At 44.2% G+C, this 17,179-nt stretch overlaps 1 protein-coding gene across 8 annotated transcripts in view; it reads left to right on the top strand.

Moving 5' to 3' along the window:
• LOC139462503 (liprin-alpha-1-like) overlaps positions 1 to 17,179 on the top strand; it is a 144,235-nt gene that overhangs the window by 96,184 nt on the left and 30,872 nt on the right. For 7 of the 8 annotated variants that reach the window (XM_071244270.1, XM_071244266.1, XM_071244265.1 and 4 more), the window contains exons 5-10: positions 8,676 to 8,807; positions 9,561 to 9,797; positions 11,813 to 11,959; positions 12,564 to 12,698; positions 15,671 to 15,754; positions 16,868 to 17,062. In XM_071244270.1, coding sequence (XP_071100371.1) covers positions 8,676 to 8,807; positions 9,561 to 9,797; positions 11,813 to 11,959; positions 12,564 to 12,698; positions 15,671 to 15,754; positions 16,868 to 17,062 — 930 coding nt within the window. The remainder of the gene's footprint in view (positions 1 to 8,675; positions 8,808 to 9,560; positions 9,798 to 11,812; positions 11,960 to 12,563; positions 12,699 to 15,670; positions 15,755 to 16,867; positions 17,063 to 17,179) is intronic. The other variant, XM_071244264.1, reaches the window with a different exon arrangement.

Genomic DNA, 17,179 nt, shown 5'->3' with positions numbered 1-17,179 from the left:
TGATCATGCTATCAACCACTGGTGTACCTGGCTGAAATGTGTATCATTTCATGCTTCCAAGATGTGACTCACTCACTCACTCATAAAATATCTTAGGATCCCTAATAAATGTTCATTACACAGTCTCTTCTGTGGTCTCTATGTATATTTGTCTAGGTTTTTTTATTTTTTTCACATTTTGCTATATGCCAGTTATATGACAATGGCTGTAATTAATTCAATCTGGACCAGACAATGAGCAATATTCCATGCCTTTGGAATACATGGAATACATACCGAGCCGTCCCTCAAGTCACCTCCTACTGCCAGCATAGGCTGCTGGGGACCAGTTCTAACCTGGAATCCCCATGGTACAACCAGCATAGGCTGCTGGGGACCAGTTCTAACCCGGAATCCCCATGGTACAACCAGCATAGGCTGCTGGGGACCAGTTCTAACCCGGAATCCCCATGGTACAACCAGCATAGGCTGCTGGGGACCAGTTCTAACCTGGAATCCTCACGATACAACCAGTATAGGCTGCTGGAGACAGTTCTACCCTGGAATCCTCACGATACAACCAGCATAGGCTGATGGGGACCAGTTCTAACCTGGAATCCTCACGATACAACCAGTATAGGCTGCTGGAGACAGTTCTACCCTGGAATCCCCATGGTACAACCAGCATAGGCTGCTGGGGACCAGTTCTAACCTGGAATCCCCCCATGGTACAACCAGCATAGGCTGCTGGAGACAGTTCTAACCTGGAATCCACATGGTACAACCAGCATAGGTTGCTGGGGACCAGTTCTACCCTGGAATCCTCACGGAGCAACCAGCATAGGCTGATGGGGACCAGTTCTAACCTGAAATCCTCACAGTACAACCAGCATAGGCTGCTGGAGACCAGTTCTAACCTGGAATCCTCACAGTACAACCAGTATAGGCTGCTGGAGACCAGTTCTAACCTGGAATCCTCACAGTACAACCAGTATAGGTTGCTGGGGACCCCTTCTAACCTGGAATCCTCACGGAGCAACCAGCATAGGCTGATGGGGACCAGTTCTAACCTGAAATCCTCACAGTACAAGCAGCATAGGCTGCTGGGGACCAGTTCTAACCTGGAATCCTCATAGTACAAGCAGCATAGGCTGATGGGGACCAGTTCTAACCTGGAATCCTTACGATACAACCAGCATAGGCTGCTGGAGACAGTTCTACCCTGGAATCCCCATGGTACAACCAGCATAGGCTGCTGGGGACCAGTTCTAACCTGGAATCCCCCCATGGTACAACCAGCATAGGCTGCTAGAGACAGTTCTAACCTGGAATCCACATGGTACAACCAGCATAGGTTGCTGGGGACCAGTTCTAACCTGGAATCCTCACGGAGTAACCAGCATAGGCTGATGGGGACCAGTTCTAACCTGAAATCCTCACAGTACAACCAGCATAGGCTGCTGGAGACCAGTTCTGACCTGGAATCCTCACGGAGCAACCAGCATAGGCTGATGGGGACCAGTTCTAACCTGAAATCCTCACAGTACAACCAGCATAGGCTGCTGGGGACCAGTTCTAACCTGGAATCCTCATAGTACAAGCAGCATAGGCTGATGGAGACCAGTTCTAACCTGGAATCCTTACGATACAACCAGCATAGGCTGCTGGGGACCAGGCCAGTTCTAACCCGGAATCCCCATGGTACAACCAGCATAGGCTGCTGGGGAGCAGTTCTAACCTGGAATCCTCACAATACAACCAGCATAGGCTGCTGGGGACCAGGCCAGTTCTAACCCGGAATCCCCATGGTACAACCAGCATAGGCTGCTGGGGAGCAGTTCTAACCCGGAATCCCCATGGTACAACCAGCATAGGCTGCTGGGGAGCAGTTCTAACCTGGAATCCAGGGATTGCCATCAGTATCAATGTAAGATAGATTAATAGAACTATGCCTATCAAGATTTGAGAAGCATGTTAATTAATGATGGCACATATGACGAAGCTTGCCCCAAGAAGTGCAAATCTATGACAAAATGTGACTATCTCAAAGATCGCAAATTCCTTGATTTGACAACCTTCAGACTGCAGTAAGATCGAAGCCTAGATCGTCAATTAACCATGCATCAATAGCGTTTGTTTCAAAACACCAACTAATTACCAGTATCGAGTGGCTGTATTTAATGTTATTGATAATATGGATCTATATCCCACACGATTAACTATGTTGACTCAGCCAATCAATTGAGACTGTTAAAAATTGATGAGTGATTCTCTGTTTATAGACGATAGTAAACAGCCTGCCCTGCTGTGTCTGTGTTTATCCTTATGTCTGCACTTTATCCAATATTTATGGGATTAGGAACAAATTTGATAATGAATTACTTATAGTCACAGAACATTAAACAAGTCCCCTAGGATCTACTGGTAAATAAATCCATTTTGAAAATAATGGTTTAACAAAGTTCTTTAGGATGTCAGACTACTTTCATCTGTGGAAGGCACAGACAGAGAAAAGAAATTAGAAACAGTAGTTGAGTAATGAAACGAGGAAAAGAGACAAAAAAATATCATGCTAGTTTTGGCAATACATGTACATATGAGTTGCCCCAGTGATGAATAACTTTGTTTTTACATGTATTTTATTATGACGTAAGATAGGTTACCCAATTTTTACTTTATTATTTTACTCATGGAAGCTACCCACGATTAAAGAAAATGTTTGAAATTACATGTTTAGTAATAAAGTGGACAAATAAATCTAAAAGTATGAATCAGATTTTGCAAGTCACATTTGCAAAATATGTCCGTGGTTCCAGTAGGGTATGAATTGTGTATTTCATTAAGTTGATGATAGATTTGTTTTGATGCCCTTTGCACAAATAAGTGAATTACCGCAATTCTCAATGAGAGACATGTATAATAAAACACATACTGCTCCTATTCCGCAGCCTCTTTAGCTTTTTCCATACCTTAAATGGCATTTCATGGCATCTGATTTTTTTTTTCTCGGTTCCTGCAAATGCCACTATATTATATGGTATTGTATGACAATGCGGGGGCAACTGAAATAAAATTCTTAAGCTGGTAAAACTGCTGCTCAATATCTTGTATATCTTTGCTAATAAATCCATATGAAGTTGACTCACATGGTTTACGAACAAACAGTACTGAAGGAAGCACTCGGGGCTAGCATGTTAGACAGGCATTAGATCAGCGAGACTGAAATAGCTTCTAGTCGATTCAGGCATTGTTACCTGATTGATTTCAAACATTTATTGCATCAAGTATACATTAAAAATTATTTAAAGAAATTATGCATCAGGTCAACACGACCTGGATTTGGGTCAGCTGGATGTGAGAGGCATGTGACTGACTGTCTGGTACTGTATTAAAAACATACTTGCGGTTTGAGTCATGTGAATAATTGGATGTCGCAGGAGATTATCAGCTGCAGCAGCAAACAAGGATTTGCTTAAGTAGTGATTATACACTGTTAGGGCCTTGCATTATTGAACATATGATCAGGGTGGAAATATTTATGAGAGACTGAAAGTGTGTTCACTGGAGAAAAGCGTTTTTATGATTCACACTTACTAATTGGTGTATGGTGTAGGTAAGAAAGGAAAATTGTGGTTGGTAATATATAGATAAGAAAGGAAAATTGTGGTTGTTAATGTATAGATTAGAAAGGAAAATTGTGGTTGGTAACATAGATAAGAAAGGGAAACTGTGGTTGGTAATATATAGATTAGAAAGGAAAATTGTGGTTGGTAATATATAGGTAAGAAAGGGAAATTGTGGTTGGTAATATATAGATAAGAAAGGAAAATTGTGGTTGTTAATGTATAGATTAGAAAGGAAAATTTTGGTTGGTAACATATAGGTAAGAAAGGAAAATTGTGGTTGGTAACATATTGGTAAGAATGTAAAATGTTATTATTGATCAGGATGGAATATTATGGTTGGTGTTTTCAGCAGAATATTTTGGACATGTGTTGTTTGTAAAAACTAGATTTTTAAGAAATCTACTAGAAATTCCACACTCCCTAATTATGATTCTAATGGTTTCACGGGAGGGGTAAACAAATATCCAAGACCTGAATCACCTAGGGCTTCCACATGAAGCTGTCACATTACGATATGACTGAAATACAGGCATTTAATCCCAATTCGCTCAAGATAGTGGCCCCCTGGGGGTTCCAGGTGAGAATAATTATTGGTCGACAGCAATCTATGCTAGTTATAAGAGGCGAGCACCTGGATCAGGTGGCCACATTCAGTGACTTGGTTAATTGCATGTTATCATACCCTGTTATCATACCCTGTTATCATACCCTGACGATGTGGATCATTGCTCATAATATCAATGGCTTGATTGCCTAGTCCAGACTCAATTATTTACAGGCTACGTCATACAGCTGGGATATTTGTGAGTGGTGCGTTATATAACAAACAAACAAGATAAGTGAGATACATGGTTGCAATACTGCTTGATGCAGAGCTAGCCTGCTGTCTGACTCTCACACTCACCTGGTTTCTGAGCAGCTAGCATAGTGTCAAACATCTGTCAGATTCAGCATCTATACATCTATACATATACATATGAACCATCTAGAATCCCTCCATTCTCCTGAGAAACATCTCCTTTGTATACCTAAGACTAAACTGACAAGATCTGGGCAGAGGTCATTTGCCTACAATGCTGCACTTCTATGGAACCATGTCCCATCACATGTGAAAGAAGCAGAAACTCTAACAATCTTCCAGTCCCGTCTCAAGGCGTTCCTGTTCAGCCTTTATTATCAAATCTAAAATCAACACCAATTGACACATCTATTTGTCTTGTATCTTGTATCAGCAGAGTTTTCTTTTATTTTATGTAGTGCTGTGACCACTCACCTAATGTCTAGAGTTAAGCGTATAGCAAATGTTATTGTTGTTGTTGTTATTATTGTTGTGATGATGATGATGATGATGATGATGATGATGATGATGATGATTACATCACCTCTCCAAGTTTCGAGGCCCTGACAGATTTATCATGTATAGACCACATCTCCCAAGTTTCGCAGTACACATTTTTATTACAGCCTGATATCCTATCTGAAAAAACATGCCAGACATAGAACTATTTCAACACAAACATTTGGGATGTCTGGGGAAAAAACTCCAGGATTTGTTTTTCTCTCCCTGGTGTTGTTCAGCTACCAAGATGTATTCCAAGGCCGACAAAATGAATTTTGCTTCAGATTGATTGGTAATCTGTAAGAGGGTGGGATGAAATTGAAAGAAATTGATCTTTATTCTTTTTGTATAAGGATGATTACGATGGGTTGATGGAAGAAATCGGGAGTTTAAAACTCATTCTGTCCAGATATTTAAGTGATGCAAACTGATTTACAAGCTGATTAAGTGAATATGCCTGTTAGAACTTTTGAAAAGATTTTTGTTGACAAAAGTTTTTCGGAAATTTTCTGGGTTTTGTTGTAAGTATTTTCGTCAACATTTTTTCGGTGAATGTTCACATTTTGGAGAGGGATGAAATAGCAGTCTGTTCTCGTATCTTAAAATTGTTTTTGTGTTTCCCTGTTTGGCTGTTTGAGATATTTGGGGGCCATAGGACCCTTTAGACATAAACCTGTGTCAAATTTGGTTTGGGCCACAAGATCTTTAAACCCATGTTCATTTCATCCTATCAACTGACACCTCCATCATCTAGTGGATATAGTGTCTGTCCGGAGAGGGGAAAGTCAGTGGTTTGATCCCTGATCGCGTGACATCTAAAGACGTTAAAAGATGGTACTTGATGTTTTCCTGCCTGTTTTCCTTCGGTTGTCTCGAAGTCAGAATACTGTGTCTGAGTGGGTTATCCATGTTAGAACTGTGGCATGGTATCCCAAAAGGCTAGCACTATAAAATTGGTATTAGCCTGGTCTAGTACAAGCAATCACGCACACAAACGTGTATGCACATTGCTATATAAGTGCGATAATCTTTTACGCATCGTTAAGCCCCATTTTACCTTCCCTCCTCAGTTAACTAGACTAGAGCCCTGGACTCCGATATCGGTTAACTAATTAAAAATAAATGGATAAATACCCCTTGTGGGTTTATTTCTGACTTGACACCGATCCATATCGGCAGCTATTTTGTCCAGGGAGGAGGTGCATGGACGCCACGCCTGCAATATGGATGACATTATGCATTCTGATGACAAGATCAAATAATATCATTCACTTCTCGTAATACTGATCAAGTAGCGACTGCCCTCTTCAAACAAACCGCCAAAATGTGTAAATTCTGACCAGGAATCACTCGTGCCTTGGGGTAAAACAAAGGATGACCATATTTGCTTCTCGGTCCAAAATGAGTCTTATTCCATCAAATCCATGGAAATAGTCGGCCCATGCAGGGAGGAAGTTTGGGCTTTTGTGACAAATCTGTATCATGCCGCCAGGAGGGAAATGGACGCTTTATGGAATTGTCTGCTCAAACAAAGGGGTGTAGAATTCCATGTGTGCGATCGTTTGTCTCGTTGACTTCATATCGGAAAGCTGTGTTTGCTCAGAGAAGCATACAAGATAGCCACTGCCAATCTGCCATGTTGGAAGTGTTGGCGTCTCATTAGCGATAATAGCTTAAAAAAACAGTGAGATCCGATGGTGACTGATAGACTACTGCCCAACGGTCAAGCAGCATAGATATCATAACCGCGTGCCGTCACATTTATGAAATCCAGATCTCAATATCCTCGAACTTTTGACTCCAGCCATCAAACGCAGCCTCGCCTCCATAGCCCCGGCTGATGAACTGTATTAGACATGCATTTCTACAGCTTCTTTGATGTGTTTTTTTTAAATGAGACCAAATTGAACTAATTTTACAGGTGGCTGAACAAGAATATCGTCAGAGAGCGAGCTGTGGTTTCATTTAGATTTGAGTTGTGTTTTATTGGCTCTGAGGAAGGATTCGTTCCTCTGACATATTGACAACATGATGTTTATTACAATGAAAATTAACGAGCACTTGACATTGGGTTGGTGAATGCCAGCTCCATTAATCTTTTGGGAGACCTATGAGACTATGTGCAAAGACAGCCTACGAGTTACTGGTTTTCACTTTAATGACAAGATAATAAAAGAATATTGAATTTTGAATTTTGCAGAGGCTTTTAGGCATAAATGTACCAAAGAATTTCATTTCTGATCAGGCTTGATAGCAAAGCAGATGTTAGTCATCTTTGAGATGACGTTCTTGTGTATTTCAATGGCATGTTATTTGATGCCGAGATATTCTTGTTTGCTATTTTCAACCTCTGGTAATGGACCTGGCTAAATCTGCATGTTAGAGGCACAGGGTAAAAAATGGTTGGATCTAATCTCCATTTTGAAAAAAAAATACTTTATAATGTCTTCACATTTTCTTTCTATGTGATGCCACGCTAGCCCTAATGGATTGTGAAACAAGTAGTTGATCTGTTTAAACATTTACAAAGTCAACAGTATGGAAATTTTGTTGAAATTCTGATTAGTTCCGATGATGTTATTGTGAAAGGTTATGTAAGTTGGATGTTTTTTCCCAATTTGACACAATAATTGTTAAAAACTACCAGAATCCCATGTGATATTGCTTGAATATTGGTTAAAATGCCATAAAAACATCCTCACTCACTCTGTGGGGAGTCCAGGTTAGAGTAGGTTCCCAGAAATCTAATCTGGTTGAAAGAGGCGATGTAATGGATTGGGGGTTGCAAAAACTTTAAATATCAAATATTATTAAGTAATTGCATAACTAGAAAGGAAAAAATACTGCTTATCACTTTGTAACCTATCCTCATTTCATAGTGTATTTTGTGTCAATTCTTTTATGATGAGAAACCGAGACTAGTACAGGCATAGAGAGAGACTCACTCACTCACTCACTCACTCACACAAACGAGACGTTAAACCCCACCTCACTCTTCAATTTGCCAGGATCCTATGATCACAGGTCCCCAGTTGGGGACACGGGTGGCCCAGTCGTCTAAGGCACCGCGATTCACTGTGCAGAGTTGCGTCCCGTGGACACGCCAGAAATATGATTGTGGGTTTCGAATCCCGGTTCGCCCCGATTATGTTTCTAGGTTTTTCAGCACCATACCCGTGCTCCTGGGTTTCACCGAAGTGGTATACGTCTGAGACATGCATTACTTCGGGCTTTCCTCCCACATTAAGCTGACACGCCGTGATATAACTGGAATACTGTTAAAAGCGGCATTAAACACAACTCACTCACTCATTGAATCCCAGTTTCCCTAAGATTATGACCCTTGGTTTGTCAGCACCATATGCATACTCATATGTAATCAATGTTGTAAATATCGAAGGGTACCAGGGGTTTCTTACGAGACAAATATGTTTTCAGTCCCTGCTTCAAGACATATTTTTTGTGTTTCTCTTAAAGCAGGAACAATTTAAATGGTTTGGGGTATTTTCAACACTAATATTTAATGTGTGAAGCATTTAAAAAAATGTTTCCCAGTGTTTTCTGGAAGATATTTTTTTAGCAAAAATCCCAGGTCTCTGAGAGAATATGCTCAGTCTGTTAGATACGCATAACGTTGGACTTTCTCCACCGTGAGCTGACATGCAGTGATATGATGAAAATAATGTTAAGGCAGCATTAAACCTCACTCACTGAAATGTTGTTGTTTTCAGTTGTTTACTCTGCGTGAACAGCAGACCAAGTCGCGGCATTCTAGCGGCAGTACGGAAGATGGCGACAAGTTGAGGAAGGTATCATCTGCTGACTCTTCACAGGAAGAGAATCAAAAGGAGGCACATCCCAAAGTAGGTGGAATTCTGGGAATTGTCGAACATGTATTATGATTGAAAATTAGGCTTGTGTCATTTTATATTATTGTCCATTTTATTCTAGTGAAAAGTACTTTGATAGGTGATATTGAACAACACATGGTACAATGTGTGAAGCCCATTTCTTGTGTCCCCCGACGTGATATTGCTGGAATATTGCTAAAAACGGTGTAAAACCATGCTCACTCTCTCACTATAAAAACTCACATTGTCTCCTTGTACTGAGACAAAATTGGTTCATGCTCACACTATCGACCTTTGGTTTTGATAAAAGTGATTACTTACAGGCGACTGTGTTTGTTGTAACAGACAACTGATGGTGTCGGGTGGTCAGATTCGCTGACGTTGTTGATGCATGTCATCTCATCCCAATTGCGTGGATTGATGGTCATGATGTCAATCACTGGATTGTCTGGACCAGACTCGATTATTTACAGACCACCATCATATAGCTGAAATATTGCTGACTGTGGCATTAAACACGAAACAAACAAACAAAACTTAAAGACTGTAATGGTATCGCTGAAGTATATGACTATGATGTGTAAAATTCTGTTGACTCATTCTTAGCATTGGAACCAGACATCATAGATGGCACTGTGACATATGCTTTAAAAGACACGCCACAAAAACTTGTATCAGAATTAAAAGAATTTCTCTATAAGGATACAAATGTCCAATTGAGTGAAAGGATGTCGGTTTGTTTCAATGTCTTATTCAAAGCCCTAGAATGCCTACTTTCAGAGATTGTCCAATGGGTCAATTGACCCAGACTCGGACATTAACCGCGTCATCGAGCTCCAGGAAACAGTGGAGAAGCAGAACAGTGAGTTGACATCTGCACGGACGAAGATGCTGGAGCTGACCAACAAGTGCACCGAACTAGACGAGAGTTTCACCACCAACCAGAAGGATCTTGTCAAAGCTCAGGAACAGATGGTCAAGCTGCAGAGGGACCTGCGGGAGGTGAGGGAAAGGGGGACCTGCGGGAGGTGAGGGAAAGGGGGGACGGTCGGAGGTGAGGGATAGGAGGGACAGTCGGAGGTGAGGGAAACGGGGGACAGTCGGAGGTGAGGGAAAGGGAAGACAGTCGGAGGTGAGGGAAAGGGAGGACAGTCTGAGGTGAGGGATAGGAGGGACAGTCGGAGGTGAGGGAAAGGAGGGACAGTCGGAGGTGAGGGAAAGGGAAGACATTTGGAGGTGAGGGAAAGGGGGGACAGTCGGAGGTGAGGGAAAGGGAGGACAGTCGGAGGTGAGGGATAGGAGGGACAGTCGGAGGTGAGGGAAAGGAGGGACAGTCGGAGGTGAGGGAAAGGGAAGACATTTGGAGGTGAGGGAAAGGGGGGACAGTCGGAGGTGAGGGAAAGGGAGGACAGTCGGAGGTGAGGGATAGGAGGGACAGTCGGAGGTGAGGGAAAGGAGGGACAGTCGGAGGTGAGGGAAAGGAGGGACAGTCGGAGGTGAGGGAAAGGGAAGACAGTCGGAGGTGAGGGAAAGGGAGGACAGTCGGAGGTGAGGGATAGGAGGGACAGTCGGAGGTGAGGGAAAGGAGGGACAGTCGGAGGTGAGGGAAAGGGAAGACATTTGGAGGTGAGGGAAAGGGGGGACAGTCGGAGGTGAGGGAAAGGGAGGACAGTCGGAGGTGAGGGATAGGAGGGACAGTCGGAGGTGAGGGAAAGGAGGGACAGTCGGAGGTGAGGGAAAGGAGGGACAGTCGGAGGTGAGGGAAAGGGAAGACAGTCGGAGGTGAGGGAAAGGGAAGACATTTGGAGGTGAGGGAAAGGGGGGACAGTCGGAGGTGAGGGAAAGGAGGGACAGTCGGAGGTGAGGGAAAGGGGGGACAGTCGGAGGTGAGGGAAAGGGAGGACAGTCGGAGGTGAGGGAAAGGAGGGACAGTCGGAGGTGAGGGAAAGGGAGGACAGTCGGAAGTGAGGGAAAGGGGGGGACTGTCGGAGGTGAGGGATAGGAGGGACAGTCGGAGGTGAGGGAAAGGGGGGACAGTCGGAGGTGAGGGAAACGGGGGACAGTCTGAGGTGAGGGAAAGGAAGGACAGTCGGAGGTGAGGGAAAGGGAGGACAGTCGGAGGTGAGGGAAAGGAGGGACAGTCGGAAGTGAGGGAAAGGAGGGACAGTCGGAAGTGAGGGAAAGGGAAGACAGTCGGAGGTGAGGGAAAGGGAAGACAGTCGGAGGTGAGGGAAAGGGGGGACAGTCGGAGGTGAGGGAAAGGAGGGACAGTCGGAAGTGAGGGAAAGGGAGGACAGTCTGAGGTGAGGGAAAGGAGGGACAGTCGGAGGTGAGGGAAAGGAGGGACAGTCGGAAGTGAGGGAAAGGGAGGACAGTCGGAAGTGAGGGAAAGGAGGGACAGTCTGAGGTGAGGGAAAGGAGGGACAGTCTGAGGTGAAGGAAAGGGGGGACAGTCGGAGGTGAGGGAAAGGGAGGACAGTCTGAAGTGAGGGAAAGGGAGGACAGTCGGAAGTGAGGGAGAGGAGGGACAGTCTGAGGTGAGGGAAAGGAGGGACAGTTGGAGGTGAAGGAAAGGGGGGACAGTCGGAGGTGAGGGAAAGGGGGGACAGTCGGAGGTGAGGGAAAGGAGGGACAGTCTGAGGTGAGGGAAAGGAGGGACAGTCGGAAGTGAGGGAAAGGAGGGACAGTCGGAAGTGAGGGAAAGGGAAGACAGTCGGAGGTGAGGGAAAGGAGGGACAGTCGGAGGTGAGGGAAAGGAGGGACAGTCGGAGGTGAGGGAAAGGAGGGACAGTCGGAAGTGAGGGAAAGGGAGGACAGTCGGAGGTGAGGGAAAGGAGGGACAGTAGATAACAATATCTAGATAATGGCTGACACCAAATCTTCACTCTGGAAAGATTAGCTTTAATGCTTCGTATCTTTGTATTTTGTGATTGGTTTTTCATTATTAATGCAGAACTCAGTATTTATGATGTATGGTTGACGTATGAACATGTGGTTGTGACATGACTGCTTTGTAGTCTCAGGCCCAGAAGGAGGACCAAGAAGAGAGGATAGCAACTTTAGAGAAGCGGTACCTCAACGCCCAGCGGGAGTCGACATCGCTACATGACCTCAACGACAAGCTGGAGTCAGAGTTGGCCATGAAGGAGTCACAGCTGAAGACTGTAAGTGTTCCTGGTTCCCCCCCCTCCACCACCACCACAGTCAGTGGTCCCTCGTAGTCCATGCTGGTCCCCGCCCACAGTTAGTGGTCCCTCATAGTCCATACTGGTCTCCCCACAGTCAGTGGTCCCTCGTAGTCCATGCTGGTCTCCCCACAGTCAGTGGTCCCTCGTAGTCCATGCTGGTCTCCCCACAGACAGTGGTCCCTGGTAGTCCATACTGGTCCCCCCACAGTCAGTGGTCCCTCGTAGTCCATACTGGTCCCCCTACAGTCAGTGGTCCCTCGTAGTCCATACTGGTCTCCTCACAGTCAATGGTCCCGCATGGTCCATACTGGTCCCCCCACAGTCAGTGGTCCCGTGTGGTCCATACTGGTCTCCCAATAGAGAAAGTCTCTTTAGATTCTTATCTACTAACACTCAGATCCAGATAAAGACTGGCAATAACAGGCATATCACCAGTGACAGTATCATTTCACTGATGCGGAGCTTGTAATGCAAATTATATTAATCATAATGCATGGAAATATGTACGCTTCATTTTGCTATATCTAAACTATCAGCAGCATCCATTTCCCTAGTGTAGTATTGTTCTGCCTCTTTACAGAATGAGGAGAAGATCCGTTCTGTCCAAGAGAAATATGAGATGGCGGAGCAGAAGCTTCATCAGTCTATGAAGAAGGTGGAGGTGTTGCCAACAATAGAAGCCCAGTTACAACAGAGGATGGACGCACTGAGCCAGGTACATAGTGGAGGGTTGTTGGATGGTCTGACCCAGGTACATAGTGGAAGGTTGTGGGATGGTCTGACCCAGGTACATAATGGAGGGTTGTGGGATGGCCTGACCCAGGTACATAGTGGAGGGTTGTGGGATGGCCTGACCCAGGTACATAGTGGAGGGTTGTGGGATGGTCTGACCCAGGTACATAGTGGAGGGTTGTGGGATGGCCTGACCCAGGTACATAGTGGAGGGTTGTGGGATGGCCTGACCCAGGTACATAGTGGAGGGTTGTGGGATGGTCTGACCCAGGTACATAGTGGAGGGTTGTTGGATGGTCTGACCCAGGTACATAGTGGAGGGTTGTGGGATGGCCTGACCCAGGTACATAGTGGAGGGTTGTGGGATGGCCTGACCCAGGTACATAGTGGAGGGTTGTGGGATGGTCTGACCCAGGTACATAATGGAGGGTTGTGGGATGGCCTGACCCAGGTACATAGTGGAGGGTTGTGGGATGGCCTGACCCAGGTACATAGTGGAGGGTTGTGGGATGGCCTGACCCAGGTACATAGTTGAGGGTTGTGGGATTGCCTGACCCAGGTACATAGTGGAGGGTTGTTGGATGGTCTGACCCAGGTACATAGTGGAGGGTTGTGGGATGGCCTGACCCAGGTACATAGTGGAGGGTTGTGGGATGGCCTGACCCAGGTACATAGTGGAGGGTTGTGGAATGTGAAGGATGTGAGATGCGAGATGCGAGGCACAGTAGCTGTCGAGTGTGGATGGTTGTGAGATGGGTGTTCCCTTCCAGAGTGTGATGTTATGAGAGGAAGGGTCACAGTAACGGAAGAGTGTGGATGGTTGTGAGATGGGTGTTCCCTTCCTGAGTGTGATGTTATGAGAGGAAGGATCACAGTAGCTGTCGAGTGTGGATGGTTGTTGGATGGGTGTTCCCTTCCTGAGTATGATGTTATGAGAGGAAGGATCACAGTAACGGAAGAGTGTGGATGGTTGTGAGATGGGTGTTCCCTTCCTGAGTGATGTTATGAGAGGTAGGGTCACAGTAACGGAAGAGTGTGGATGGTTGTTGGATGGGCAACCCTTTAGGATACCATTTGGAACAAGAGTTCCTAGCACTGACTACATCTAAGTATGGGTAATGTGAAAGTTGTGGGATCTCTTTGTGGAACATGTCTCAGATAACATTAACAATAGGCTGTCACTATATCGACCACTGGTTTGCCTGCTCCAGCCCCATCACACCTTGCATGCCAATGTAATACAGATGATATCACCTGTAATATAGATTATATCACCCATCACTGACTCACTATCTTAATAATCCTTAATAGCACTGCTGGAGCAGGGCAATCACAGCTATCGTTATCTTTTCAAATAGAAACATTGATGTACTTGTCAATGGCAGCAAGTCACGTAGTATATGTTACCTTATTGACAGAACGATGAGATATGGTGTCGTAAATATTCATCGCCTGTGTCCACCTTGCACTCATCAGACATTTCCCCTGCATGTCAAAGGAGAAGGACTCAATTATTCACACATCAATTGTGGTGAAAACAATTTAAAACAAAGTTCCTAATGAAAGCAAAACAATACCAGTTTTTCACACTACCTGTGAGTTATTTACAAGTACAAATGACCAGGGGCAGGCTGGGGTGTTATGCAATCACAATCCCAGTCTGGTCGGCAAGGAGGCTATCGTGCACATACAGACTTGGAAGTTGTCTGTAGGCAAGTAGCATTAGGCTGCAATGAGATGAGCTAATGTATTGATTGGCTGCCTTTGAAGAGAGATCCTGCTGATAATGTTGGCCATGAAACTTGTCTCGGTGGGACGGTTGGTGTAAGAGTTGCACTAATTAGTGTCTTCTTTACGTCACATGCCCAGAACTCGGCCCTGGTGACACACGTCAACATGCGAGCAGGATTAATTTTCATGCGATTTATTTTGGTATTGATAAACTACAAAGGTGAATGTGTTGTGACATTGTTGTCTGTTCGGCATGGTGAAAGCTGATGATGGATCAGTGGTCATGTGTGAACACTAGTTGGAAAGTTTTAGAGTGGGGATTGAATGTTTTGAGAATGAAATAAATGAAAATATGCAGAGCGGAGGTTTATTTTCAAGAGTTTCAGTGATACAGACCCCCAAGGTTGACAAGTCCGGCTCATGGTTGTTGTCAATAGAATTGATAGGCTTTATTTAGTTTGCTGAAAATGTTACGTTTGTGAAAACTTTCATGTTTGCTGGGTAAATGAATAGTAGAACTATGATGCCATTGGTTAAGCTGTTTTAAACAATGTTGTGTTCATGACAGGAACAATCCGCTGTTACATGGAAGGGTTTTACTGGAACGTTGCTAACAGCGGCGTAAAACCATACTCACTCAATCACTTTAAACAATGTTGAGTTCATGACAGGAACAATCCACTGTTACATTGAAGGGTTTTACTGGAACGTTGCTAACAGCGGCATAAAACACAACTCATTCACTCACTGATTGTAACATGGGAATCTTATCGATTTTAAAAAAATTGAGATCTGACTGAATGTTGGTTAAAGATCTGATTGATTAGTAACTGAAGATCAAGTAGATTGCTAAATGGAGATTTGATTGATTGTAAAATAGAGATGATAGATTGTTAAATACAGATCTGATTGATTGTCTAATAGAGATCTGATTGATTGGTAAATGGAGGTCGGACTGATTGTGAAGAGGAGATGTGATTGATTGTTAAATAGAGGTCCGATTGATTTGGAGTGGAGATGTGATTGATTGGTAAATAGAGGTCCGATTGATTTGGAGTGGTGATGTGATTGAATGGTAATCATAACCCAATTGCTCGGATCGATGCTCATGATGTCAATCACTGGATTGTCTGGTCCAGACTTGATTATTTACAGAACGTCATTAAACACTCACTCACTCACTCTGCTGCTGTTTCACTCACTCACTCTGCTGCTGTGTTTCAGGCGGAGGAGCAGCATGGTTCGGTACAGGAGCGTCTGGAGCAGCTGGAGTCTAATCTCCAAGACAAGGACTCGGAGCTACAGCGGGTAAGACCATCACAAACTATACACTACTATTACCCTTGTATTAACCATTTCCAAATTGGGGTGGGCCTCTGTTCCTGATGGTTTTTGCTTTCTTTCAATCTAGGAACCCAACTTAATCCGAGTTGTCACAATGACTCTCAGATTCTTAGTTTGTTTTATTTAACCCCAACCAAAAAGGGCGGGTATATATAGTTATACCAAGGAATTCTGTCCTTGTCCTTGTCCTTGTCCTTTCGAGAACATTTTATGTGTGACCTATAGCTTGAAAACTGCAACATAGATTTCTTCTCAAACATGGTGGAACACATTGCACCTATGGGAGAGGTGCAGAGTGAAGTTTGGTTTTCAATTTTTTTATACCCCCGACCTTTAAGGTCAGGGGTATATAGTTCCACCAAGGTTCCGTCCGTACGAAAACTTTGTCCGCGCGATTTCTCTTAAACTATTCAGAGGATTCATCTCAAACTCAACTCAATCTCAAACCCTAACCCTATCCATTATTTAATTTGAAACTACTGACACACTAGGCGGGTCGGGGGTATTATTTAGCCACACTCACTTTTGCCCTTGTTTATTTCTATTCATGAAACATTTGTGCAACCTTTAAAAACTACATCATAGGTTCTTTTCAAATTTTGGAAACAGTTTCCATGCTAATAGAAGAGGTGAAGTGCATAGTTTCATTTTGTTTTTTATATTTTGAACTATGAATATCTTTTTTAGTTCAACATGTGTGTGACCTATAACTTAAAAACTACTTCATGGATTCTTTCCCATTGGGGGTTAGGTTTCTATAGCAATAGGGGAGGTGCAGTGCAAAATTTGAATTCGATGAGTGGATTTTCTGAGAAAATATTGCCTGATTAATATTTTTTAATGCTTAATTATATGTTGGAGTCAATGTCGGGGGTATTAGTGAGACCCGTTCACTGGCTGTCTTGTTCCTAACACAGTTAACCCTCCACTGAATCCAGAAAGATGTTATTCTTGCCCTCTTACAGCTGGACATTTTGGTGATATTGATTCGAGAGTGGTGTACAATTATTCCGATACTTTGATGGCCTGTATCTGATGTTGGCATCTCTGCTATGTGTTATCTGGATATGTTGACAGGCTCGGCAGCGTGAGAAGATGAATGAGGAGCACAATGCCCGGCTGTCGGCAACCGTGGACAAACTGTTGTCCGAAAGCAACGAGCGGCTGCAGCTTCACCTCAAGGAGAGAATGCAGGCACTCGAGGAAAAGAACCAGCTGACGCAGGAGCTCGATCGCACCCGGAAACTCCTCGACGACACACAGCAGGAGAAGGTAGGTCATGCAGTTATGGGGGCGGTTGGGTAGCCTAGTGGTTAAAGCGTTCGCTCGTCACACCGAAGACACGGGTTCGATTCCCGACATGGGTACGATGTGTGAAGCCCATTTCTG

The sequence above is a fragment of the Haliotis cracherodii genome, unplaced genomic scaffold (genome assembly GCF_022045235.1).
Source record: "Haliotis cracherodii isolate W230 unplaced genomic scaffold, xgHalCrac1.p SCAF_15, whole genome shotgun sequence".
NCBI lineage: Eukaryota > Metazoa > Mollusca > Gastropoda > Lepetellida > Haliotidae > Haliotis > Haliotis cracherodii.
Note: the sequence above shows the minus strand (reverse complement) of the source record. Positions and strands in the feature narration are given on the sequence as shown.